The 27,021-nt window shown below is 49.6% G+C and overlaps 1 protein-coding gene across 4 annotated transcripts in view; it reads right to left on the bottom strand.

Moving 5' to 3' along the window:
• The window catches only part of PLEKHG4 (pleckstrin homology and RhoGEF domain containing G4), a 92,784-nt gene extending 66,389 nt beyond the window's left edge, over positions 1-26,395 (bottom strand). For 2 of the 4 annotated variants that reach the window (XM_030227555.2, XM_030227556.2), the window contains exons 1-2: positions 26,272-26,395; positions 4,565-4,762 (exon numbers count right to left, since the gene is read on the bottom strand). In XM_030227555.2, coding sequence (XP_030083415.1) covers positions 4,565-4,762; positions 26,272-26,334 — 261 coding nt within the window. In that variant the 5' untranslated portion in view covers positions 26,335-26,395. Of the gene's footprint in view, positions 1-4,564; positions 4,763-18,585; positions 19,313-26,271 lie in introns of those variants that run through there. The other 2 variants (XM_030227557.1, XM_050978763.1) reach the window with 2 other exon arrangements.
• Between the last annotated feature and the right edge of the window lie 626 nt (positions 26,396-27,021).

Genomic DNA, 27,021 nt, shown 5'->3' with positions numbered 1-27,021 from the left:
GCTTTTCAAACTGATGAACTCCAGTTCACAACAGTTCTGCCTGCCACTTTGTGGGGGCACATGCTTGCCCTCTGAGTCTACCATTACAAAATTTAAGTACAAAGTTTTAAAGCTCATCTTGTGCAATGCATTTATCACGTTCCTCTTCCAGGTTATTGCTTGTATGTACCAGGCTGGTTTCACCACAAACATACCATACATACTCTTACTTTTTATGCCAAGGTCACAAATGAGAAGCATGGTATGTTTCATGACTTCTGCCTCCAACACCATATTTCCCCCAGTACAAATGTCCTCCCTCCTTTTCACCAGTTTGTAGCCATCTTGCAATTCTTGCATAAACCTCAATCCCTTTGACACAGTAATTAATCTTCCATATGACTCCAGAATAAATCCTTTATGGCAGAGATTAAACAATGAAACTTATCTCCCTAGAGATAAGTTTATTAAAAAGGCTGGTGTGACACTACCTGCCATGGAGCAAACCACATGAAAACGTTATTCAGTTTTTCATGGGTCAGTTAATTCAGTCCTTGCTAAGTGCACAATGTTGTAAACTCAGCTTGTTCTCTGTATTTTGTTACTAGTCCTGACTTAACAGATTCAACAAAATCCCTGCTACCAGACATTCAGCATTATATGGTAACTTCTTCCACATTCCAGGATGGAGACCTGCCAGTCCTATTTCTTCAAAATAGTCAAGTTCAGTCACAGTAGTTTTACTTCTGTTCACTTACTGCTACTGCCCTACTGATGTACTTACACACTGTATCACTATAAAAAGGAACCTCACTTTAGTTTTCATTTACTTGAACGATCATATTAATATTACCTTTATATTCTAACCTCGACTCAGAGCAGACACGTCCCCTTCTTTCCTCTTTCTATTAAGTTAGAACCAAAAAGCCCTATAACGTGACACACAGTTGTTTGTACTTCCCTCAAAGGCACAGCTAAGCTGGGCAGTCTGGTGTTCTCAAGCTTTCTGATCTGCAAGACACAGATGCCTCTGTCAGTAAGTTCCTTGCATCCACAATACAGTTAAACTCAGCAAACCAAGACCACCTCCTGCAGCAGTTTGCACAAGCTGCGTCTGGCTGCAGCAGGTCTCAGGCTAAATGTACTTCATGGACTTTTGTATCAAGCTCAGGACTCACACAGCACCTCAGCCAACAAAGCTTTGGCTCCGACCAAAGTGCCCAAATCAAGTATCTTGTACATAAGTTTTAAACTAGAGCAATTTGCAGTTTTTCAGAAGAGAGTGTACCACTGCAGCACACCAACCCCTCTTCTCCCATTATAGTATCTCCTAGTAGGTATATTAAGGCCTACGGTCTGTACCAAGGGTCTTTCAGGGAAACAAGAGGCAGATGAAGATCAGTTCCCAAACTATCATAGCTCATAGGACTGAAAAGTGAAAGACACAATCAGCAGCAGCATAAACATAAAGCTGAATTCCATCAGCACATACTTGACATAGAGATTCTGTTAAAATTTGGATGCAGAGTAATTTACCAGAGGGCCACTCATACATTAAGAAATTCAAAAACAGCCTCACTGCTTAGATGATTACTTGTCTACCTACTGACTCATAAGGAGAAAACTCACCAATAAAATCACCAAAACCAAAATGCAGAATGCATTGAAATTCCTGACAAGCCCTACAAAGCCACAATCTAAACTGCATCAGGAGCCAGAGCAACATCCAAAACAGGAATGCAAGTCCCACAATAGCCTAAACATTACAGAGCTTTAGAATTTTAGAAGTGGAGCATCCTCATGCTGCTACTGCTCCAAAATGCACCTTCAAAGGGAAGATTATGTGAAGAGGCTTATTACAGTACCTTTAACATCTCATTTTGAGGCTCAAGGATTTGCTTTTCTCGTGTCCAAACACTACAGAGCCAAACCAGGCCCACCAGAGGAGTGCCAGGAACACCCTCTACACGCAGTGGCTGCAGCCAGGAATAAAGCTGCCTGTGAAGAAAGAGCTGGGCACCAATGACAAAAACGGCACAAAGGTGGAATCTTCGAAAGCTACAGGGATGGTGAAGCTGGAACAGACCATTTAGCTCAGGACATCACCTCAAAGCCAGGGGCAAACTTTGGTTTTTAACTTTGTGCTAAGCAGAGACAGACCTCCTTGGAACAACCTTTCCAGTCCCTGAGGAATCACACACAGGATGAAGATTTTAGTACACCCAGCTGAAGCCCATGAACTTGTCTAGTACTTCATGAAGCCATTTACACTTTTGCCAGTGCAGAGGCTGACAAAAGATCCAGTGCTCTCAAGACTTTCTACAGTAGTCAGACATGAGTTAATTCTTTTCCCCCTAGTGTGTTTAGGAAATGCTCACACGGAGCAGCTGAACTACAAACTAAGGAGGAAGCATTGCTTTTGTTTCGACTCTCTAAAAGGTAGGCAAGACTTTCAAAAAGCAATTAGTAAGAAACAGTCCCCTGTGATTTCAGATTGTAAAGATGGATATAGAGTGGCATACAGTGGAGGTTTGGGGAAGAAGAGACCACAGCAAATTAATTAAATTTCATAAGAAATAGTAAATTTAAAAGATCAAACAAGCAGACTTTTAAATAAAATTTGGAATAGTCTGGGCCCAATTCTAAAGAGGGTACAAGGTACCTAGAGCTTCCCTTGATCTGCCTGTACTATCACTCTGGAAGTGAGTCCTGAAATGGTCACAACCAAGTAAGAAAGGATCTTGTTGATCACTCTCCCAGACATTTCGCACCTCACCAAAAGCCCCCAATATCTAATGCTAAGCCTTGTGCAGCCCTCCCTAAAGGCAGCTGCCCAACCCACCCTACATCTTGTTGGTCAGTTGGGTGGGCCATCAGCATCCTGGGTTTCTCCGGTGCCACTGGCCTCCTACTTTCCTCATCAGGACCCCAAGCTCCACCTGCCCTCATCTCTGCCTCCTCAGGACACCCAATGCCCACCACCCTCATCTCTCCCTCCTCAGGACGCCCAGCACCCATTGCCCTCACCTCTCCCTCCTCAGGACGCCGAGCACCCACTGCCCTCACACCTCTCCCTCCTCACGGCCGAGCACGGCAGCGCCTCGTGTTCCAACGGCCCTCCAACAGCCACCGAAGCCACCGTGCCCGTCAAGGAAACCCCGCGCCGCTATTGGCTGCTGCGGCCCCCGCTGTCCTCCCATTGGCTGTCGGGCGGCCGAGGCCCGCCCTGCCACCACGCCCGCGTTCCCCCGCCGCGCCCTGAGGGCAGAGGGGGCCTTTGCGGTGCGTTCCTCGGCCCCTGGCCCCAACGGCTCCGCTCCGGGACGGCAGCGCCGTGCTCCCAGCTCACTGCTGCTTTCCTTCCTTCCCCTTCACCGCCCCACCTGCCCAAGGCACCGCTGGCCGCTCGGAAGCTGCCGGGATCTCGAGAAGTGGGGAAATTGCTACCTTGGCTCCTTCAGCGAGGGCGGTGTTTTGGGGAAAGCCGTGAAACATCTTGAAGTAATTACCAGTTTGTGCAAACGAAAAGTCTTTTGTTTCTTTAAAGGGGAAAAACACACTATGCACCACAGAATTAGGAGCTCCAATTACAGATACTGATGGAATAACAACTATTCCAGTGTTCAGGGTGGGAGAGAGCAGCAAGGCTATGCACCACCTTGGATCCTCCTCGAGTCACAATGACGACGGCTGGCACCAAGCTGGAGGCTGGTGACAATACAGGGTGACAAACACTGCACCAAAACACACTTTCAAGATGCCTACCTCACATGGATCCATCCTATGTGATGGATCTGTCCCCCCAGTATTTCACTTCCTTGAAACAAAAGAGTAAATTACTATTTCAGCCTCTATTCCATATTTTTCCTCCTCCTAGAAATTCCTTGTCCTCTGCCATGAGGACTTGAATTGAAAGCCTGGCCACACACCCCCTTTGCATTCAGAGACAAAAAACTTAGAACAAACCCATGTTTTAGGTTGTTTGGGCTGGTTGGGTTTTTTTCATCTTGCAGACTTCAAGCCAAGTTTTGTGATGGAGGTGTTTGACTCATCGTTTCTAACATTTTAGACTCCCAACAGTAAAGCACGTTAATCTTGGACTCGTTCTGGCAGTAAATGTAATGTGACTCCTCAGGGCTACTGAGCCTTGTGACCGTTCCAGCAACCATCAAAGGGGAGCTGGAGTTTTGGAAAAACACCGACTGGAAGCATTTCACCCTGCACATCATTGTGCCAGTGGCAGGAGCCCGACAGCTTCATCCACAGGGCCAGGGAACAGCTGGGGTCAGAGGCCACCCTGGTCAGACACATCCAGCAAACACTTCACTAAACCTGTGAATCCTTTAAGCCCTTGGTGTTCCTGATTACAGAGAAAGGGAGAGCACTGCTCCACACCTGATCGCTGATCTCTGAAGGGTTAAGCTTCAACAACAATTTCTCAACTATTTCCTAACTATCTGCCTGCCCTCCCACCTAGACTGCCATACATACTCAAGCGCTTTTTGCCAGCCGTTTTGCATACAAGAGCAGAAAGAAAACTCTCCAAGAAAGTCTTCACAGGCCTTAGAGAGCATGATGTACTCACACAGGCATCCTGCTGAATGCACTGCAGGATGTGCTTGGCTGGAATCAGGAAGTCTATGAGGTAGTGCAGTCCATCCCCACGGTACGTCTTCTCCACCACATCAAAAACTTGGCACAGAACAGTGGCTGCGGTAGCCTCAAATGGAGGATAGAGTGCTGATAACGTGCTCTGAATGCAGCCGTCCAGTGATTCCGAGTCCTGCCGAGAGAGAAAGCGTTAGTGGCATCAGGGCACGATCTGCCCAACGCCCAGGAGCGCGGCCATCTCCAAACGCGGGACGAATGAAGATCAAAGGAGCCAAGCGCTGTCTTTTCTGGCTTCTTTTGGCACTAGCGATCGCAGGTAAACACAAAAAGCTCTCCCAAACCAGGAGTGGAGTGCTCGCGGAGCGCTGCACACAGAATTGCCAGCTTTTGCTTACGCAGCAAGTCCTTCTGCTGCCTGCGTGGGGTGGGGCGGCTGTTAGACCACATCGCAGCACGTGAGCGCGTGTGAGCGAGACAGCCATGGGGTGGGCATCACCAGCCCCGTGGTTTGGGCACACTCCTTGGTGGGCTAAGGGCACCTGCAGTGGGCTGAAGCTCCTCAGCCTCCTGTGCTCTGGAGTCCCAGCACGGGATAAGGTGCCAGAGATGTTTACTCCGGAGTCCCAGCACAGGATAAGGTGCCAGAGCTGTTTGGTTCTGTGGAAAGCCATTCACCAGAGTGACTCCTCATTATTCAAAGCTGTTTGCATCTCATGAAAGGCTCTACTGCAGGAGCCAGGAGTTTTCTGCAGTACGAGATGCCTCACACGAGGATTCACACAATGCGTATGAGCAGGGCTGTCTGTGGCCCCTGAGCACACCCGTTGATACCTAGTATGCCTGTTCAGGGGGATCAGAGGCAATGGCTTGCCTGCATCCACCTTCATTTGGGAAAACCTGCCAGCCAGAGCCTGCCCATAGTGTCAGGACCAATTCCAGTGCTGGAGGCCAAATTCTGAGTTATTGCATGGGTGTAAATCAAGAGAGCTTGCCAAAAAGTAACAACTAAAAAAAAATATAAAGCTGTAAAGCTGTACATATCTGGAGAGAGGATCAGGATCGCTCCTTTCTTTTCTATTTTAGAGGGGATCCCTTGGGCTAGCTTACAGCCACTGGGAGTAAATTTTGCTTGAAAACCAAATGAAAGTTTACTCAGGTGTCTGGCCAGATCCTCATCTGATCCAAATCCACCTCCTTTCACTAGAGACAAGAAAAGCACTTCAGCTGCTTACGCAGAAGCTCTACAGCCTCCTGTAGAACAGGAACAACTACATGAACATGCCTGAAAATACACTTCAGTCCCACAGCAAGATTAGGAGAGAAAGTTAAACAAAGCAGTGCCACAACCAGGGAACAGTAGAACAAGGGGATCAGGAGGAAACAAATGGTTTCACTGCTTCCATCCATTGCAGCACTTCTCTGAAGATTCCTCCACCAGCCTGAGAAAGTTCAACAGTCTCAGAGCAAGCCTGAACTGACCTGCAGCCTAGCAGAGATGATGCTCCTCACACAAGCCTTCCCATCTCTCACAGCTTACCGATCTCCAAGTTCCTCCTTTAGAGGGTTGGGTGTTTAAGCACAACATAAACTACCTGCTCTGATGCAAAACCACCTTGTCGGACAGCCTGTGGGACTGCACAGGAGAGGTGAGGACTCCCAGGTGATGCCTCCACAATCCCTGCCTGCAATGAGCTGGCAGAACTACGGTGACAGGCAAACCACACACTGCCTGTGGGACAGTACTGCTTCCTTACCTTTTCTGCTCTTTCTCCTGATGTCAGCATAAGCAAGGCTAGATGGATGGCAGCAGGCTCCTAAAGTGCCCACACCTTTTCTGAGAGACCAGCTTCCTCCTGCAATACTCAAGGCCAATACAACTTGCTAAACAGACGTTAAGGAGCTATTTTTCATACAGATAGAATCATAGATTATCCCAAGTTGGAATACTTAATCCAATATTCTTAAACCAAGAATTCCAAAAGCAAGAGCCCTATGTGCACACTCCCAAGTGCTGAATTCTACGGGATGAGCATTTAACCCTAATTCTAAATAGGAGGAGAAGGCTGTTTTAAACAATTTACTTTCCACTCAGAAAAATAACTTCTGTTTATTCTGGGACCAACCTGTCCCAGCAAGTGCCTGTGACCTTGTCAGATAAAACTGGCCTTCACACAGGTGCTCTCCCACCCCACCAGTCACCTTCTTGGGCACTATCACAGTAGCATTGCTGCTAGCAGCATTTGACAACAATCTCCCTCTGACCCTCCACAGCCCACAAGTTCAAAACATCAATGAAAACCAGCTGGGGTTTGTTCTGCACTATCTTCCGTACTCATACCCTGCTTGAGCAAAATTCTTTCAGATATCAATCCCTCCCCAAAATAAATTTGTTAAGCTCACTGTTGCAAATAAAACAAAGAAGTCAAAATATTTGCACATGAGTCAGTGCATTGCTCTAAGGTTCTCACACCATTCCTCCTGCCTTAGACTTCACAAAACAATTATTAACATTGGCACCAAATCAAAAATCCTTTATATGGTTAAAATAAACCAGGTCGTACCTTATCCTTTCTTTAGTAAAATACAAAATAACCATAGCCTGTAGCCATTGCAGAGTGCAGTGCTAACTGCGCTCCCAAGCACAGAGGCTTTATATCCTTCTGGCTAGATTATACCACAATGCTATGATAGCAGTGTAGATTTCTAAAGGATAGAGAGAAGGTTTCAACCACTACCTTTTGGTAGAAAGAGATGTTTGCACCCATTTCTGCTAATTCTGCAGGAAAAGCCCCAAACAAGAAGTAGATTCCCACATCCCACTGTGCTGCACTGGATTGTAGCACCAACATCCTTGGGAGGCCACAGAACAAGGTACAGAATGAGACTACAGAGCATAGCAGCCTCCATGTGCCCCAGATGAATGTGGAGGTGACGCTGCTCTTCAGTGCTCCCACCCAGGATGGTCACCCAGGGATAGCTCCTGCCTGGAAGGAGGGTGAAACATGGCAGTGCCTCAGAAGCTACCTTGAAAATGCAGAGGGTACAATATGGCAGAACTTGGAGCCTCTAACAGCAACAGATTCTCCTTCAGTAGGGGACTTATTAACCCAGCTCACAATCCTAGGGATGGGTCTACTTATTTGCACTAATTAACTTCTCAGACTGCAGAGGGGCTGGAGGGAAGCACCTCAGCCAGGACTACAAGAGGCCTCATGGTCCTGCTGTGGAATGCCAGAGCACAGATGAGCAGCCTCACACATCCAGCCTGCTGGCAGGGCCAGCTGCCATGCACGTGGAGGAGACAGGGTTTGGGAACTCATACAAACCAGAGAGAGGGATAGTGCCCTATGGTCCTGAGGCTGATAAACCTGAAGTCTTAAGCCTATCTCATCTACATCATGGAATCATAGAATGAGTAATGAAGGGACCACTGAAGGTCATCTAGTCCAACTTCCCTGCTCTAGAGTGCCCCAGACCATAATAGGAGCCCCCTTAGACCCCTGCAGGGTCCCCTAGAACATGTTACTTCAGGCAGCTTTTGAATATCTCCAGAGAAGGAGACTCCACAATCTCATGTCAACTTGTTCCAGAGGTTCCATCCCTTATCTCAGACAAGCAGTGTAACCCCCACCAGGCACAAGGAGAAACTTTTGTGACCCGGGATAAGTGAACAGCACCTGGAGAGAAGGAGAACAAGCTAAACCTAGAAGAATCCACAGATGGGGCACTCCTGCCCCAGTACATTTCCACTAAAACCAGCCCACAGTGGTCCCAAAGAGCTGGCAGAGCCTGGCACAGCAGCCTGCTGAAAAAAAACAGCCTCCTTCAGGGACTGCACATTTCAAGCTTCCCTGCTTCCAACACTGTTGCCACATCCCTCTCACAAGAAAGGTCCTGGACATGTGCTCTTTTTCAGCCACTGGGCACAAACACCAACAGGAGCACTTTCCAAGCAAGCCAGACAGCATCACTGCAAGCAAAAGGAGTCTTGGGATTCAAATGATTCTTTGTCCATCGCACAGGAGGACCTATAAACTCCAGCTCACTGCCACCACTACACCACACCTCCCAAAAGAGAAACATGCTTTTAAAATAACTCCTCTATAAATCAAGGTGCTAAATAAAGCCCAGGTTAAGGTCATGTCCGGCCAAACTGGCTTTCACTGCTGCTCAGCTGAGAGCCAGCTGCAGGGGCTGGAGCACAGGGACAGAAGATGAAAGCACCACACAGGGATGGGATGGGATGGGATGGGACGGGATGGGCTGGGCTCCATGGCCTAGGCTGAGTCATGTGACAGGAATGACCTGGCATGGTCCCACCCAGGAGGCCAGGGGAGCAGTGAGAACCGTGGAGGACTTCACAACTGGCAGAGTGCTTCGGTCTGAACCATGGGTGGGTGGGCTGCCCTCTTTCCCCTGCATATCACAGGAGCCATGGATGCTGTGACAAATAGAGCAATTAAGACCGTTGTGGCAAAGCTCTGCTGCTCAGCCCTTAGAGCCCCACTCCACCACAAACTGCAGCAAGAACCAGGAGTCAATCAGAAATGAAGCTACGAGTGCCTGGGCAGAAGAGGAGCCCAGCAGCTGTTGCAAACCTGCTTAGGGGATGTATCTACTTCTCCTGGTGCAGCAGACACTGCAGGTTGGAAGAGGAGTCTGTCATGAGGCATCCGGAGTAACCAGGAGCTTCTTAGGCTTTTCTAGGTGCACTGATTGAATTTTCTGCCTGTGTTTGTGGGCATAAGGAGAGCAATATAGCAGCTCCAGCCACTGGGATCTCCTGTCATTCTACATTTCTTTCTTACTCAGAACTGAACTTCTTCCTCTTCGGTACCTACTGCTCACCAATTAAGTCTGCACCCTGGAGAACCTCCTCCAGGAGAACAAAACATCAGCCTGCCTGGGGAGCAGAGAGGTCATCCCCAGGGCTACACACACACACTTCACACAGTATCAGAATATCTGTGCTTTTCAAGCAAGAGACAGCAACCCCAGTGGCTCAGGACAATGTAAATCAATGCATGGGAGGCCTGCAATGCTTCTGGACCCACCTCGGACAGCAAAGCCTTGGCAGCATTTTCCCTACAACTCACCCAAGCACTTTGATCATTTTGCTACAAAGTACTGAGTCTTGGTCAAGGCGAATATGAAGAGGCACAAATCTTCCCTGATGACAGCCCAAATGCTGTCTGCAGACTACCAAAAAAGATTGTTTTGGTGAGACCAGACTAACTGTTTGACTAACCCATGACTTATGGCAGACAGCACTCCTTTCCAGCAGGCTGGACTGGCCCGTGTAACATGCTGAGGGTTCATCCCACAACAGGAATTTAGTTAAAGAACCTACAGCTCTGCTTTCACAAACCTACACTCTCATTTGAGCTGCCAGAGAATGAAACTACATGTGCCAAAGTGCCCCAGTTAAATCCAGAGCTTGCCATGGCTTGGCAGAGCAAGGAGCATAGCTGGGCAGTGCAGCAGAGCCCAGCGAGGCTGCAAGCACAGCGAGTGGTGCCCGTGGTACACCCAGCTCTGAGTCATGGAGCGTCTGGGCTCCTGCTCAGCAGGGAGACCTTGCCAGAGCTCCCGCAACTTTGTCCTTCTTCTGCCAGCTGCCTGGAGCGTGGCCACGTCCTGCACGCACCCACTTTGTCCCCTCTTGCCCAGGTGCCAAGACACAGTGCAAAGGTAGAGCAGGAGAGACCAGAGTGTGCAAAGGTGAGGGGAAAAAATGACCCAACCCTCCCACACCCCAGACTGGAAAGTAGAAATAATAGCAAAACTGGGGAGAGGCAGAGCTCCAAGCAGCACAACACAGCGCCTGCCCATGGCTCCCAGCCAGCTTTGGGACTGGGGGAAAAGGAGCTCACAGACGGGGCTGAGTAGGGCTGGGTTAGCTGGTCCCTCTGCCAGCAAAGGCTGCTGTGCTGCACCACTTGGCTGGGGCTACTCAGATCTCAGCTGACGTGAGAAACCTCATTTCCAGTAAAAACAGACCTCTGGGCTTTCCATGAAGCCTTTCCACTTTCTGACACAGAGCCGAAAGACAGACTGCTTTCCCTTTAAATAAAGGAGACATTTCTGTGTTCAGAAAGGTCTCTGGCTAAAAAGAAGGCTTGTTTTCCTGACAAAATTTGAGATTTCCCACTCCATTGCTGCAGAGAGGAGAACCCTCCCAGCCCCATTTCCTGAGCTGTTCTAATCACAGCGGCAATGAGTTCAAGAGAGAAAAATCTTCCCAGAGCAAGTGCCAGCTCCCCCCTCTGTTGCTTGCTCTGAGGCTCAGGGGGAGGCTGAGAAGAGGGCGCCTGCCTTCGGCACCCTGCCTCCCTCTGGATAAAATAATGTATTATTATTAAGAGGTGCAGCTATAGAGGTAGGCATTCCAACTCCTGTAATTACACCACCTTCCTGTGAGATAACCAGGAACAGCTCTACCTGCTCTTTGGGCTATTGTTTTAGGCTTTACAGGGAGAAAAGTACAGCACCCAGTTCCACTTGGGAGGCAAGTGTTTCTTAGGAGGCAGTCTTCCCCAGGCCAGCTTTGCTGAAGAGTTCTACCTCCAAAAGCAAGCTGCTTTCTGCATGCCACCATGGCATCCCTTGCAGATGGCATGGCTGTAGCCTGGCTCAGCTCCCCTACACTGAGGCAGGCAGGACTGCTCCATAGCCTGTGGATAAACCAGCTCCTACAGCTTTTCAGGGAGTGGTGCTCTGCAGACGGAGCTCAGAGAATCATTTCCAGATGCCTCCCTCTGTTCTCCCAGCCCTACTCGGTGTTGACGCGGCTGCGGCAGCCAAAGCAGCTCCTACTGGGCAGCACACAGGATTATCATTCCAGGCACTGCAGGAAAACAAGCGCTTGGAAGCGATTAACTCATGATCTCTCATTTAATTAAACAAAGGGAAAAATGATGTATTTGCTTTTCAGCTCCGAGGTCCCTGTTCTGCGCATGCTGTAGGTCTGGGCGTGCGCAGCTGGGGAAAGGCCCAAAGCTGGGTGATCTCTCCAAGCTCAGGCTTGGTTTGTTTTCACTCAAGGGGGGACACCTTAGATTCCTTTGAAAGTGAAGCATGACCTCCTGTGAGCTTCAAGCTTTGGAGTGCACAACTACACCAATGCTGTCCTTGTGTTTGAGCAAAAGGCAGGGAATAACAGGCAGCAGAGGCAGTCTGGTTCAAGTACATCCCTGGCTCTGCACCACACTGCCGGTGGTCTAACACAGGCATTATCATATGGCAACACGACTGGTCACCTGAGCCTGCTCCCCAGCCCAAGAACCCTGTTTACTTGGGTCCAATACAGCATCTTCCCCCTAATTCACCTTACTTCTCTCTACCCTTCAGGTTTTTGTACTCTAGCTTTTCTGGAGAAGAGATTTTAACTTTCTCCTTTGTCTGTGCAACATCCAACACATCAGAAGAGCTGCTGACAACTGCTGAAGATTAAAGAGGCCAAAGTGGGGGTGACCCACAATCCAAGAAAGTTGTCTTTTAGTCAGAGTGGGTAAGAACTGGGAAATGAAGCATTTCCTCACAGGGGCATGTCTCGCTCCCAAATGAGTTCTCAATGTACTGAGCAGGAGATAGGTCTTCTGTCCATAGCAACAAATGAACCCTGGTCTCAAAGACCAGTTACTTTCTATCAGAAATAGATCAAGGAGATGATATAGGTGTTTAAAGGGCAGCTGAGGGAACAGATCAAAGCCCTGTCCTTAAACAGACATCTTCCAACTGAAACAAGGGCCTGCAAGTGGATGAGAGAGCTGTGTATAAAACACCGTCCTACAGCTGGACACCAGCTTATTTTGGTTTAGTTTAATCAAGGGATTAAGTCCTTAATCTGAAATAACTGTCTAAGCACAGATTTTTTTTTTTTTTTAATATCACTGGCAGAGCTCTAACAATGCAATTAATTAAACAGGTTGTACTCTGTGTGTTGCAAAGCTTTGGGTACTTTTAGAACAACCTTCTCAGCAACAGACTCATGCTGGAAGAGTGTGAGTGCTGGCAGCCATAGTTTCACTGCCCATTGTTAGCCATGTGCACTGTTCCACCTCCTTGAGACCGCCTGGAGCTCTCCTCTTCCCTCCTGCTGCCAGTCTGCACAGCCTGCCCTGCCCTGGGCACCAACACTCTGCCCATGGCACCGTATGCCACAGTCCAGCCAGGGACCTCCACATTCCAAGTGTCATGTTCCTACAACAGGCCCAGACAAGGCTTGCTAAATCCTGTTAGATATCACAGTCAGAGCCAAGAATTTCACAGGCTACTTCTATACACGTCCTGAGACATTGCAGCCAACTCCCATTCTTTATAGGGCTCAGTCTACAAATGCACTAAAAACCTTTTTCTCTGCCATGGAACAAAAGAAATTGCTTGAGCTCATGCACCCTATTATTAGTGACAGAATTTACTCTGCTCTCAACTTCAGGCATTGGCATCCATCTGGCAAACCAGCCCAAGCAGCAGCATGTTGTGCCCCTTCTTATTTCTGCCTAATGGGTACTAACTAGCAGGGCACTCCAGGCAGCGGAAAGATTTCTTTATACCAGCCAGCTATAAAATACCTGAAGTAAATTCTTCACCAAACAGGTCAGCTCATTTTAACACCTTTTAGTCAGAGGCATTAGGCCAGAGCCAAACCCTTGTGTTCAGACACCCATCTGGGGGCATCTTACAACAGATGGGCAGCCGCCTGTGCTCAAAAAGAAAATGATAATCCTTCATCAGGCCTGCTGATGAGTGCCAAAAATGATCTTCATGGGGTCAGTACTTAGAGTATTAGTTCTGTGCCAGTGTTGCACACATTCTAGATTCATGTTCAGATCTCATTCCTTTCTTTTGCAAGGTGCATGAGCTGCTGGACAGACTCCCACGGGGACTGGTGGATTCTCCGTGTCTTGCAAACTCCATAACTGAGGGTGAATGCCACAGAAAAATTATCCTCTTTCAGTTAAAGAGCTCCTAGACTCCATATGGAAACTAGGTGACACTCTATAGTCCCAATATCCCATAACAGATGAGCCATACTTCTTTTTTGCCTTAAACACTCTGTGTTACCATGTGCTCATGAAATATGAGTCCTGCTATGTCAGAGGGGGACAGAAACTGCTCTGAAGCAGAGCTGCAATTCCAGGAGGGGATGGCTGAGCACATGAGAACACAATAAGTGTAGACCTTGGAGGAGCACATCCCTGCACACCATTGATAGGAGAAAGCACCCAGCAGCAGTCATGAGATGCTTCTTAGGAAGAGGCTGTGAGGAACGATGAGCCAGAAGGACAGAGCAGGCAGCTCCAAGATGCCCATGGTTATGTCAGCTCAGCCATGGGCCACTCCAAGAAGCATCAGTCTGTGCTGAAGAAGGGAGAAGTGTTCCTGGTCAGGGGGACCAAGATTTGTTCCAAGGCTGTCTGAGTTCACTGGGGAACAGACACGTGTGCTCAAGCTCTCCTCCTCCCCCTAAGCAGCAAACCTGGGACAGATTCAGATGAAAACACTTCCCCTATATTTGGATACAGCACTAAATGCATGCCTCCCGGAAAACTAAGTCAATCAGTCATAAATTCAGGGCATTTCTTTCATTAAACTCCCAAGTTAGAAAGGGGTGAACACAGGCTTTTAAAGCTACTCCCTTTATAGATTTTTTTTTTCCAAACAGAAAACAGTCTCACGTGTCCCATTATTTCCATACATATCAAAGGAGGGTGGAGATTTAACTAGCAATTTCTAAAAGATCTTTGTGCACAGAAGGGATGTATGCCAAAACGTGGGTGGTTATAAGCCCAAACACAAAGGAGAATACATCCACAGGCATTTTTCCCCTTGATCCATTAACGGGCCTGCATACCAGCCTCCTGAGCATATGAGAGGGACCTTGTTCAAAAGATAAATGTATTCAGCAAGATGACAACAGACAGCAAATAACCCACATCCTTTAGCCATGTTGGAGGCTCAGCAATGCTGGGGTTTTGTTGGGAGGCACTGAGATTTGACAAGCAGCCTCAGGGAAGGTATCCTCCCGAAGGAACCTGCTCAGGAACCTCTGCCACACCTAACACAGGCTGCAAAGCTCAAGGCGGACACCTAGCTAAGGTCATCAGAACTCCAGCAGCTTTCCTTCTCTGCAGCATGCAAACCACAATCCAGCCACAGCAGTGTGCCCCATTGCAGGGGACCATAAGGCCCCATGGAGAATCCCCTTTACCCCATCCACCAGTGTCCAGGAGGAGCACATTCAAGTCTTCTCTTCAGCTGAGCCATTTGTTTCCATTCAAATCAATGGCTGGTTGTACCAGCTGAAGCAAGGATTCATCCTGGGCTTCCCAGACTGATGGCAGGATGGCAAATCTGAGCAGACAGAAAGATTTTCAGATTCATTCTGTGCTGCTTTGATCTTGGAAGTTTCAGCTTGGTGTCCAGTGATGCAAAAAATAGGATACATAAGAAACCAGCACTTACCACAAGAAAGGCCCCATTTTTTGTTAATATTTTAATAAAAGACTAAGCCAGCCAACAGAGGTGAGGCACTTGGTGTGGCAGAGAGGTATAAGCATGGCCAAACCTTCAGAATCAACAAGGGCATGTTTAGTCACTTCTCTGAGCTGCAAACCAGGTACTGTGAGTGGTGCAAAAAACACAGAGCATCCCATGGCCAGAAGTGGGCAGCTTCACCCTGGCAAGCTCTCCTTGCTTTTTATTCCTCTTCAGTCAGCAACACATCTGGTCCCAGTGCTACTACTCACTTTTTCAGACCTTGGTGACACTGAGCTCTGCAGGACTAGAACAGGAGGTTCCATCATGCATAAACAGCCAAGAACACAAACAACATGTGCTCTGATTGAAGAGCCTACAGGTGGGTTCAGTTCATATAGTTTCTGTAGGACACCTTGATTATTTCAACAGAGATCTTCTTCAACACTTCAGTGCTAAAGGAGCCTGTAGACCCTGTGATATGACTTCTATCCACACTCAGCACCAATGCTCAGGTTAAGGTTGTACACAGCCTGTAGGACGGTAAAAATTTTACACAGATTGGTTGCAGACAGGGTTACATTTGAGATGCAACAAGAAAATGAGGCTCTGTGAGCTGAGCACTGTGCCTGTGCTCTAGAATTTAGAGAAGACATGCTGGCTCTCTTGTCTGATGTGACCAGCTACGAGATGCTGACAAGACTCTCATGTTATGATCTCTTCTGCTATAGCAAGGTATGCCTTCAGGTAGTTACCCATGAGGGCAGGTGGCCAGCAGCACTGCCAGAAGGGGCTATGCTACAGGATGCAGGTTTTCAGAAAAACAATGCTGACAGCACTCAGCAGAGAGTCCTCCTTGGATATCTGCATTGTCTCACTGTAAGCATCTTCTGTCTTCATTCCCATGTGGTACTAGAATACATTTGGCAATTTCTACAGGGAGATACCTGGATGCAGCTGGTGTGTCACCTGCATTCAGCCATTATTTTTGTTGTTACTATGAACAGCACGTTCACCTGCCCAGAGCTCTTGAAAATAAGCTGGGCAAAATGCAAGTTGTCAACCTTGTTACCCCAGAGGAGGTGCTTTCAAACTGCTTCCATGTGCTCAGGATTATGTCTCTGGACTTTGTCTGTGTTCCAACATCTTGCTCATGGTTTTGGCACAGAAATAAAGAAAGAAGATCCCCAATGCTTAAAGCTCTTTGTGATTCCCAGACTCACTTCCTTCCCACCCTAGGAGAAGACATAACTGGAGGAAGAAAGACCCTATTTTTTTCTGAAACCCATCCTCTCTCCTACCAGCATAGAGGTGCCACCAGAACTTCTCTGAGGAAGCACCAGGAATGGAATCCTTCAGGAATCCTGGGAATACCAGGGAATAAAGATAGATCCCAAGTCACAAAAGCCAGGATGGGTGAGCAAGGTAGACAGAGCCCAGCCAGACTCCTGCACTGCTCTCACCATGGAGTTTCCACAGCTCTAGAAGTCACTTCTAGTGAAACTGGGCTACTTTAGCCCAAGCTGTCTCACCCATTTGTGCTTTGGGCGTCTCCCAGCTGCCACAACCTTATGTACCCATACACACACATCAGCTCTAACACTGAAACCCCATGAAAATGAATCACTTGCCTCACACAGCAGTGGTGCCTTGCCAGACCTCCATCATCCAAGAGTCCTGCAGGCTGCTGGAGGCCATGGAAGGTCTCCTACAGGCCAGCAGACTGACACACATTCACTGAGATCCAAATCTTTTGCCTGCAGGGTTTGTTTGATTTACCAGGACACAAAAAAACTCAAGGTAATCAGAACAGCTTGGAGCTACAGTCCCAACTTGGTTACTCACAGAAAGGCACCTCCCAAAATGTAGATTGGTCTACCACAACATTGAGAACAGATACCTGCCATGGACCAGAGGTGTCCACAATGTGGCCAGCACTCAGTGCTGAGTCTGGTGCAGCTTGGCCTCTGGCTCCCATTCCTTCCAGCTGCACTCAGCCCCTGAGAGGCACAAGAACCCTCCTCAGGACTGTGTATCACAGTCCTCTCTCTTCAAGGACTGTGATACACAGTCCTTGAATGCCCAACCACCCAGACTGGCCATGGCACTGCTCCTCACAAAGGCCTCTGCTTCAGACAGCTTTTGCCATCACACATTAAAACAACATCAAGGAGGGGACTGAAGCCCTTGGGAATCAGAAAGACACCTCCAACCTGAAGGAGCAGAGCAGTAGAAGCCAGTCTCTGCCTCAGCCTCCAAGGGCAGAATTTCACAAGCACTGCTCCAGCCCATGTGGCAAAATGCAGCCCATGAGACTGCAAGGGATGGCCCCAACCCTGCACAACCCTAAGCAGTGCTCTCCTTTGATTTCAACTCCATAATATAACCTGCATAGACGAAAAATTGCCAAGAACACACTGGGTATGAGGTGAGGGAAAGAGGTCTTCTGACTGGGATGGAGAAGTAGAAGTGAGATGCCTCCAGAAGAATAGCAGAGGAGAGCATACCATGGCTCTGACAGGCATGTGAGGTACCACAGGATTCTCTGCAAAGGAGCTGGAGGGTAGTAAAAGGAAAAGATATGGGCCTATAAATTTAGCTCAACTTGTAGAAGTCAGAATTCAACTCATCCCTCAATGAAAGCCAAGTTTCTGCAGGCTCAGAAGTTGAACTTTTAAAGAGCAAGTCACTGCCAGGCACAGCAGCAATGCAAGCTGCTTGTCCTCCTCATGGATTTTGTTCCCTCTGCTGTGGGGAAGCAGCCCCTAACATAGCAGGACACCTCCAGGAGATTTGGGGGTGCTGGGCACATGGATCTCCACCTGAGCTTAGCATCAAACCATCAGAAGCAGGACTGGTGCTCAGTGGGATGTCACCACAGGGCCAGCAATCCCTCCAGCTACTGACAGCTCAGGGCTGGGCACCTCTGTTTGCAGGGCAGTGCCAGTGTGACTGGGCAGGGGACAGCCCTACAGCCACTCCCAAGGAGTCTGGGTGCTCCGCTGCCCACTGGGCTCACCATCCTTCCCCCTTTGCAAAGAAAGATCCCCTCATGCAGAACTTGACACCAAAAAGGAACATCCCTGCCCGGCATCACAGGGATTCTCTGGATGCCCACTCTGGGCAGGAGAAAAGGCTCTGCAAGAGGGCAATGCCCAGAGCCACAGAGCAGGACTGGCAGAGTGAGGGCAGGAGGAGAGCCCAGCATCCAGGCAGCACAAAAGACAAGGCTCTGCCCGAACTGACCCATCCCAGCTTCTCGCTCCGGTGCTGTGCCCGATAGGCGCCTCGCAGAGGTCAGTGCCAACAAGAAGTTTGTGTCCCTGCAGCCACCGCCCGGACTGGCACCAGGAGTGCAGTGTGCCACTCGAGTAACGGGAAATGCCAAAAGAGCTCTTTCCCACTCCCGGCATTAGCGCCGTGCGCTGGCTCCAGGCGGGCTGTCCCGATAGCAGCTTCGTCCCGCACAGCCCTGCTCGTGCCCAGGGCAAGAGCCCCTCGCAGAGATTTCCTTACCATGTTCCCGGCCTCCTTTATTCCCCTTCACTTCCAAAGACAGCGTTTTTTCTCTTTTTCCTCCATGTGTGCGACGGGCGTCTCCTCTCCTCTCCGACGTGAACCACCGAAGCACTTTGAGTTCTGGACTGTAATCCAAGCCCTCACCGCCCCCAGCACAGCTCCAACTAATCTAACTCATGACACTACCGGGGCTGAGCAGGGGACCTCGAAGGTTTCTCTGACAGCCAACTCCAGCGTTAGACGGCAAAGGGGCATAGCGAGAGCAAGGTGCCGCATCCCCCAGTGCTGCGGGGACCTTTCGGACACGGGCAGAGCCAGAGGCGCTCCCGGGCTGCTCCCTACGGCACCGCCGCTCTCCGCGTCCCCCAGAGCGCCTGGCCCGCCGCTCAGACCCGCTCAATGCAGACACGTCGTGGCAGGGAGCTGCCTTCGCCCGGGAAGATCTGAATAGCTGCTGGAGGAGAATAAGGCAGGCATCCCGAGAAGGTCTCCAGCTTTCCAAAGAGGTTTCCAGCAAAATGCTCCCCCCCTTGCCTCCTCTCGGCTTGTTTTTCTCTAAGTCCAGGGAAGTTTCTCCACTCCACGAGATCCTGAGGCGCCGCTGCAGGTTAAGTAAAGTGCCGAGGAATACAGCGAGAGTGCTCTGAAATATTGTTTTTCTAACTTCTAGAAGGAAAACAGGGAGCAGTGACCGCTTCAGGCAACAGCAACAAACTGCACTGGGATCGGGCAAGAGATGTAGAGACCTCACCCCCTCCCAAAGGAATAAGTAATTTAACACGGCAAGTTTCTCCACCCCTCCATTAATTGTTTAAGATGGCCAGGGGCCAAAATACTGCCCGAGCAGTGGGGAAGGTCACCAAACAGGCAGGCAGCAGCCTCCAGAAGTGACAACGGGAAAGGGCAGAGCCACAGAGGCGGAGAGAGAGGAGAGAGGCAGGTGCCGCGGGGCATCCCAGGATCTGCTGACACACAAAGGCTTTGTGTAACGGGAAGCAGGGCGGGAAGTGACACACAGGCAAAACCTGGGCATGAGATGCAGGGCCTGGGACCAGAAACTGCCTCCCCAGCCTGAGCAGGGCATGGTCTCAGCAGTCTCGGTTGGGACTGACCCTCCATCAAGGAGTTCACAGTGCTGGAACTTGGTTGTCCCCACTTATGGGAGAGGTCACACAACCGAATCCATCCCCAAGAGACAGGGTGACTCAGGCAGGACGTGAGAGCCCACAGCAGAAGGGAAGACATCTCCTTCTCCTGCATGGACAAGCAGAACAGCACAGGGTCCTTGCTAGCAGCAAATTGAGCAACTGCTGCCAATACCTCTGCTGCCTTGGCTTAAGGGGCAGAGTCCCATAGCCTTCCCAAACCCTGCTCCACAGGGCCAGTAGCAGAGGCCATGCCAGCTAGTCCAGCTCTAGACCACTTTCAGATACTCCTCTCCCAGGGAGGACTGACAACAGTTTGCCCTAAAACCCCTTTGCATATGATAGCCTCATCACATGTTTCCAGACCCAACCAGCAACGGGGAGTTTGAGCAGCCCCAAAGCCAACCATTCAATCCACCAGCTGCTTGGCATGCTGCTGCATTTCCTTAAGCCAAAGAGATGTTCTGCTAAAAGGGGCTGTGACACTGACAGTGACCAGAGTTTAGCAGCTGCCTCACTGTTCAGCACTTGGCTCTCAAAAAGCCCAGGCTTTGAGAGGCCCCCCCCATGGCCTGGAACAGCCTGTCAGCTTCTCCCCATAGCAGCACTCCATCTGTAGGCAGTGTCCATGTCAGGTGACAGCAGTTGCTAATGCCAAACTGGGTGAAGGAGATCATCCCTGCCACCTCAAGTATTAACAACCCATCACAGGCACAACCTAGTTGTTGTCATCTGCAACAAATAATTTGAGATCTTAGATCTTGTCTGTGCATGCAAGAGAGCCTCTTTCCCCCTCATATTCCTATTAGGAGGATGAGGAGCCTGGCACACCTCCCCAGCAGAGCATCTGACCACAGCTTTCAGAGTCTCTACAAGGCTACATTTGCAGAGTAGTTTTGTCCTTCATCTATTCCTCCAGGATCTCTCCCATGCAATGAGCTACATTTGGCTAACCTTTGCAATATCTTCCTGCAGGTGCTTGCTGGGAGTCTTCCTAGGGACTGGCCCACTCCCAGAGAGGAGGGAGCACCAGGAGTGATGTCTCTGCAGCACGTGACTGACTGTGACAAGCCCTGTGCTATCAGAAGTACCAGGTTATTTTTGTTGGAGGCATATCCCCATCACAGAATAAAAGGAGGTAGAAGAGATCCAACGGGCCTCTCATACCCAGATGTTTTAGGGAAAAGTGTAGAAACAGTTTTATGTACTGTTTCTACAATGGCAGTATTACATGTATGTTTCCTTTCAAGAGGCCATGGCTGCCCAGAGCAGCACAAATTGCAGAATCATAGAGAAATCCTGAGCTGGGAGGGACTCACAAGGATCAGATGCTATTCATTGTTCTGCATAGGACAACCCCAAAAATAATACCGTGTGTGATTGCACCAGCCTTGCACACAACTATTTTTATCCAGCAAACAGGTCACTGCAATTACCCTGGGTTCTGCAGAGGAACCAGTCTCCAAATAGAGATCTGGAGTCTCAAAAAAGTCTGGTAATCAGCAGCCTGGGTAACAAGCCTGGGCACTCTGGGGCTTTTCCAGTTGCAGGCCAAAGCTCCTGCTCCTTCAGGGGGGCTACTGCACAAGCCAGGAGCTACCTCAGTTTTGAAACAGAGACATGCTCGCCAGGCAGCACAAAGGGCAATGCAGAGCCAAGTAGGGCTGGGACATCCCCACAGCCCATGGTGATGAGGGGGATGGAGCAGAGAACCTGCTCCCATGCTGTTACTGAACTGGTCAGGTCTCCTACACTCAGACCTTTGGCAGCAGATCCAGGGTGAGAAGATTTTGGCTTTCTTGTCTCCTTCAGGTGGCTTGCACAGGCCTAGGAGCACAAGGTTGTCATCTCCTTTAGTTCTGGAATACCCGCTAAGATACTGTCAAGCCACCTAATTTCAGTTCTCTGATGGCCAGAAAGAGTAAAAGTGGTGTAGGAACTTGCAGCATCCCCATAAACAGAGAAGGAAGGCACCATGGAGGTACTCAGAACCTTGTTCCTACCCCATTTGCCATGACAAAAGAAAGCTCTCCACAAGCTCTCAAGTCAACACCACTCAGAAGGATGCAGAGAAGTTGGCAGTGCCGTTTATAGAGGCTGCCAAACACAAGACAGCTTAGAGCCCAATCTCACACCTCCTCCCTTTCCTACACTGCACTTAAAGCTCAGGAGCACCTTCCCCCATACGGATTTCCAGGCTGAAGAACCTGAGTGCAGCTCACCCCCATCCCAGTCAAGGCTGTGACGTGATTTCCTCTGCCATGGCTCGGTGCTAAGGGGAACATCTCATTGCTGTTTACTCATGGCTGGTTCTTAATATAGTTTCCTCTTTTTTTTAATTGCAAAGTAGCCTTTCCCTCTTCTGCATTGTAGATCCATTTCCCGCGCAAGCACATGAGAGACAGCTGTAGCCAGCACTTCAGTGGGTGTTAAAAAGCCCCTCTTGACTGAGGCTGACAACAATGCCACGCTTGTTCCCAGCACAGTCTCACTCTGTCTCCTCGCAGGAGCAGCTCCTCGCTCTTGCGTACGGCCTGCGCCTTTCTCAGGGTTGCTTTAATTGCTGAAGTCACTGCAAAAGGCTGCTGTCATCCACGCTGGCAGGGATCTGAGTGCCCCAGCTTCCCATCCAGCAGACCCAGCTCCTCATGGACATGAGGGGCAATTTTACTCCAAGGGGACTGCTTTGCTACCCACCCTCAGCACCAGCTGACCATTGCTAAGCACAGCCTGTCCTAGAGGTGAATTACAGCAAAAGGCAGCAAATGCTGACATTAGGAAGGATGGGAGCCACGCTTTGAAGGCTGTAGGGCCTCCCCAGAGTTGAAAGAAAAGGAGATAGAAAAGGGATCAGTACAACTGTTCTGAACATTTCAGACTCTCATCTCTTTCCTCTCTCTTCCTTTCTCCTTTCCTGGATCTGGTTTCTGGAGTTGCAGTATTTCTCAAGTGCCTAAAGCAGTACCACAGCCTTGAGCTGGGAGAGAGCACAGACAGAGGTAGGAGGCAGGGAAAGGACCTCTGCCTTTGGGTCAACACTTAGCAGAGTTCTGCTTATTTTCAGTTGTGCAAATCAGGAAATGCTCAATTCTTTTAAGAATAGAATTCAGCTGTGCTGGAAACAACACAAGACAGATGTTTTAGATGCCAGATAAGGACATCTCCTGAACTAGGGGAAGTTGTGCAATATGGATGTTAGCAGGATGATTACATTTCTGTTGCCAACAGCTCTTAGGAAAATACCCCCATGAGCTCCATGTTAGCTTAGACTGATCACTGGTGCAGTCCTCAGCACAGGGAACTTCCTGTGGCCACAGAGACTTCCGAGGGAATAGAGATCCTGGGAATGAGCTGTGGTAGAGCACTACTCCAGGGTATATGGCTCCTGCTAGCCCAGTGCTAAGTGGATGTCTCTGAATCTACTTCCAGGCATCTCATCACCAGACTGGGGTTCTCCACTAGCTCCCATGTCCACAGACATGGCAATGCAGATATTCCCATGGATTAAGCTGTACCCTGAAAGGAAAGATATGTTACCATCCCTCCAAGCTATCCACGATGAACCCTCGTAGAATATCCTAACTTGGAAGGGATCCACTTCAAGGATCATTGAAGTCCAGCTCCCACCCTATATCCCTTCAGCTTGGCAGTTTTACTGCCACAAAAACAGAGGAAGCCACCAAGAAACAGCATTAGACCCCACCCAGAACAAGCCTTAAAAACAGGGATAGACGTTGCTCAAAACAGGGTTTGTGAAAGAAAGGCAACAAGCGATGCATCAAGTAGAGGTGCAAGCAGCCCTTTGCACCAGCTACATTTCAGGAAAGAACTAGCTCTCTCCCCCCATTAGGGAGACAAGAACAGGTTGTATGCAGTTTAATAACATTTAAACCTTTATTTTAGATCACAAGTAAAGCAGGTCTTGGCTTCACAAAAGCACATCTTGGATTAACTAATTAATTTGATAATCCGCTATTTGCAATCCTCAGGAGACATTCAGCTTCTAAAGCAAGTAATTACCACTAAGTGGCAACCTCTTTGTGAGGCCCAGTCTGATTAGGGAAAAAATTTCTTAAGCCAGAAATATAATCACAGTGTGATTTCCCAGAAGGACCGAAGGAGAGACTACATAACAACAGCTGGTCATGCTCACCATCTGAAAGGACAGAAGCAACTCAATTACCAGGTCTCCAGCGACAATTCAAGATGTTGTTCAGTGCCACGTGCAACCATGGCCTGCAGTTAACCACCAGGAAATCTTACAGGAGGTATTTTGTAGGGACAGAAATCAGGAAGGTCCCACTTGGGGAACTCAAATGTATGCCACAAGGGAAAGAAAGGAGAGGAAAATTGGTTTTTTTTTATATTCACACAGGAAGTTGGCTGCAGCACATATTGAGAGAGGTGATTCTCCCCCTCTGTCCTCGAGTGCTGCTTCCAGGTCGGGGGTCCTCAGTACAGGAATGACATGGACCTATCAGAGCAGGTCCAGAGGAGGCCACAAAGATGATCCTAGGGCTGGAGCACCTCTTCTATGTGGACAGTTTGAAAGAGAACTGTACAGCCTGCAGCAGAGAAAGCTTTGGAGAGACCTTAGAGCCCCTTCCAGTACTTATAGGAAGCTTACAAAAAAGAGAGCAGTTTTTACGCAGGCAGAGGGTGATAGGACAAGAGGGAATGGTTTTAAGCTAAAAGAGGAGAGATTTGGATTAGGTGTTAGGAAGAAATTCAAAGGACAGTGAGGCACTGGCTCAGGTTGCCCAGAAAAGCTGTGGATGCCCCATCCCTAGAAGTGTTCAAGGCACAGTTGGACAGGGCTTTGAGCAACCTGGTTTAGTGGGTGGCATTCCTCCCTGTGGCGGGGGTTGGAACTCTGAGGTCCCTTACAAACCAAACCATTCTACGAAGTTGAAGCTCATAGTGTGCAGTGCCACAGAGAAGCAATGCAAGCAGGGCAATATTATCTGCCTTACAGCCTCTGCCCAGATACAAAGACACACCTTGATGACAGGGTGTCTTCCCAGACAAGCCAGCTGGACTTAGTACATGCAGAGTACTTGCTGGTTAGACCAGCTCCAGGCATCCCCAAGTGCCCAGGGTTTTGGCTTAGCTGGCATCCATCACTGCCAGAGTCCTTCTGCACTCATCCAAGACACCCATCTCAGTCTGAGCAGCTTTGGGCTCCTTTAACTTTGGGCCAAGGAGGGGACACACAGAGGTGCCCCCAGGCCATATGAAGTAGCTGTGCTGCACACCACTCTTGGGTTAATGCTGCTACAACAGTCTCCAGAGACTTCTCCTTGCAGTCATGACCACAGCCAGCACAGGTAGGAGGAGGGCTTGGATGGAAACCTGGCCTCCTGCCCAATCAGACACCACCCCAGTGCACCCACACCCTGAGGGTTCTTCCCCACTGCACTGGACTCCCCTTTTGGGTCTCAGCATTCTGATGCTTTGAGTACTAGGCAGGTGCACTAGTTGGCAAGATGTGACTGTACTGGAGAAAATATCCCAACCCCCCACAAGAGTCTGTAGGACACAGAGCCAGGCAGGGACACACCTCTGTGAATGTGGAGTCAAGAGAGCTTAGATGGTTTAAGAGGAGCTACTTTTCTGTCTCCCGAGAGTTTAGGCATTGCCTGCCTTTCCTGAGAACAAAGTGCTCTTGGCTTAGAAATCCAGCTGTGGTTTCAGCACTGCTGCTTCAAAACTCACCACAGTCTCTGAAAAGAAGAATAGGTCAGCTTTTTCTGCAGAGCAGCTTAAAAGCGACCCATCTCTCTCCAGATCCCACGTATTTAATGGCACAGAAGAGTCATCTGTTTACCTTCCCTCCTGGCAGTGATGCTGCATGCCTTTTAGCCCCACAGCACATGTTTACTGTACTCTCCGAGACAGCACGCTCACCTCTGAGCCAGACGTGCCAGTGGGCACCCACACCCTTCCTGCCCCGGCCCCTCTCCTGCAGACAAGGGAGTTGAGGGACACAGGGTCACACACTACTGCAAATTCCATCCTCAGTCACAACTGCCAGGCCTGCTCCCCTTTCCAGGTCTGCTTGGCAGAGTAAGCGTTGTGGTGACAGACAGACACCTCCCACCATGGCTCCACACCACCAGCAGCCCCCACTTGCGTCCCTGCTCTGTGCCCAGCTCATGCCTGGGCAACGAGCACCTGTGAGACATCTGCCCAGCCCACACCAAGAGAAGTGGGTACATCCCTTGGAGGATGCCACTGAGCACCAACCATTACCAACAAGAGCTCAGACACACTTCTGATCTGGAGACCCATCCCTTCTCTTCCCAAACCCAACCTAAATCCAGCTATGCCCTGCTAGGAGGCAGGGCTGGCAGCTCTAACCAGGGAACCAAGGACCCCCTCTCCAACCATTGGCTCCACAGTTTGCAGAGCCAGGACCAGCTCCCAGGTCTACCTGGGGTGACAGTCAGGGACTCTGATCCCCAGTACTGCTATTCCCCTAGGTGCACACTGCCAAGCTCCCATCCAGCCCTCCAACCCTCCCAAAAACCACACTTACAGCCAGCATTTGCAGAGCTTCTACCCAGCAGATCCCGACAGATCTTGCAAACCATTCTCCCATGGCAGAATGTCTCCAGAGAAAAGGAAAGCTCTCACCTGCCTATAGTTTGCTTCTCCAGAGCAGGCAGGCAAGCAGCTGAGTTAGCTCAGCACTCCCTGGGGCAGAGCAATAGCCCCAAGATGCATCTCCCAAGATGCAGCAGGTCCAGTCAGTGCCTTATAGAGCTGCATGGGCGTTCCCTGGGACCAGCTGTCATGGTGCCTATCACAGTTGTGCTGTGTTGCCCACTGAACTCAAGCAGTCCCACTCTGAGTCTTCCAGGTGCTTCTCAAAGTACCCTTAATCCAGCTGGTATTTCCATCAGGGGAATGACAACCTGCACAGGTCTGACAGTTTCCCCAGAGACAGAAGAGATCCGCTTTGTCCCCCTCTAGCCTCACCCAGCTGGCAGCAAAGTGGAAATATCTCAGTCCTCCAGCAGCTCTGCAAGGCTTCAGGCTGACGTTCAAGTCACTCTGCAGTGGGCAAAGAGCAGTTTGGGGTCAGGGTCTTCTCCCCAGGAGGGGTCTAGAGCCAGCTCTGCTGACTGCAGATCCAGAGCACTGAGAAGGCTCTTTATATGCCACTGGGAAGGGCTGGTTTGGCAGGGATAGGAGCAGTCTGCCATGGAACATCCACAGCTGGCAATTAGAGGAGTGAACCTCAGGGAATGCCTACAGCAAGGATGCCAGGCTGGAACACAGAGCA

The sequence above is a fragment of the Serinus canaria genome, chromosome 11 (genome assembly GCF_022539315.1).
Source record: "Serinus canaria isolate serCan28SL12 chromosome 11, serCan2020, whole genome shotgun sequence".
In the NCBI taxonomy this organism is placed as follows: Eukaryota; Metazoa; Chordata; class Aves; order Passeriformes; family Fringillidae; genus Serinus; species Serinus canaria.
Note: the sequence above shows the minus strand (reverse complement) of the source record. Positions and strands in the feature narration are given on the sequence as shown.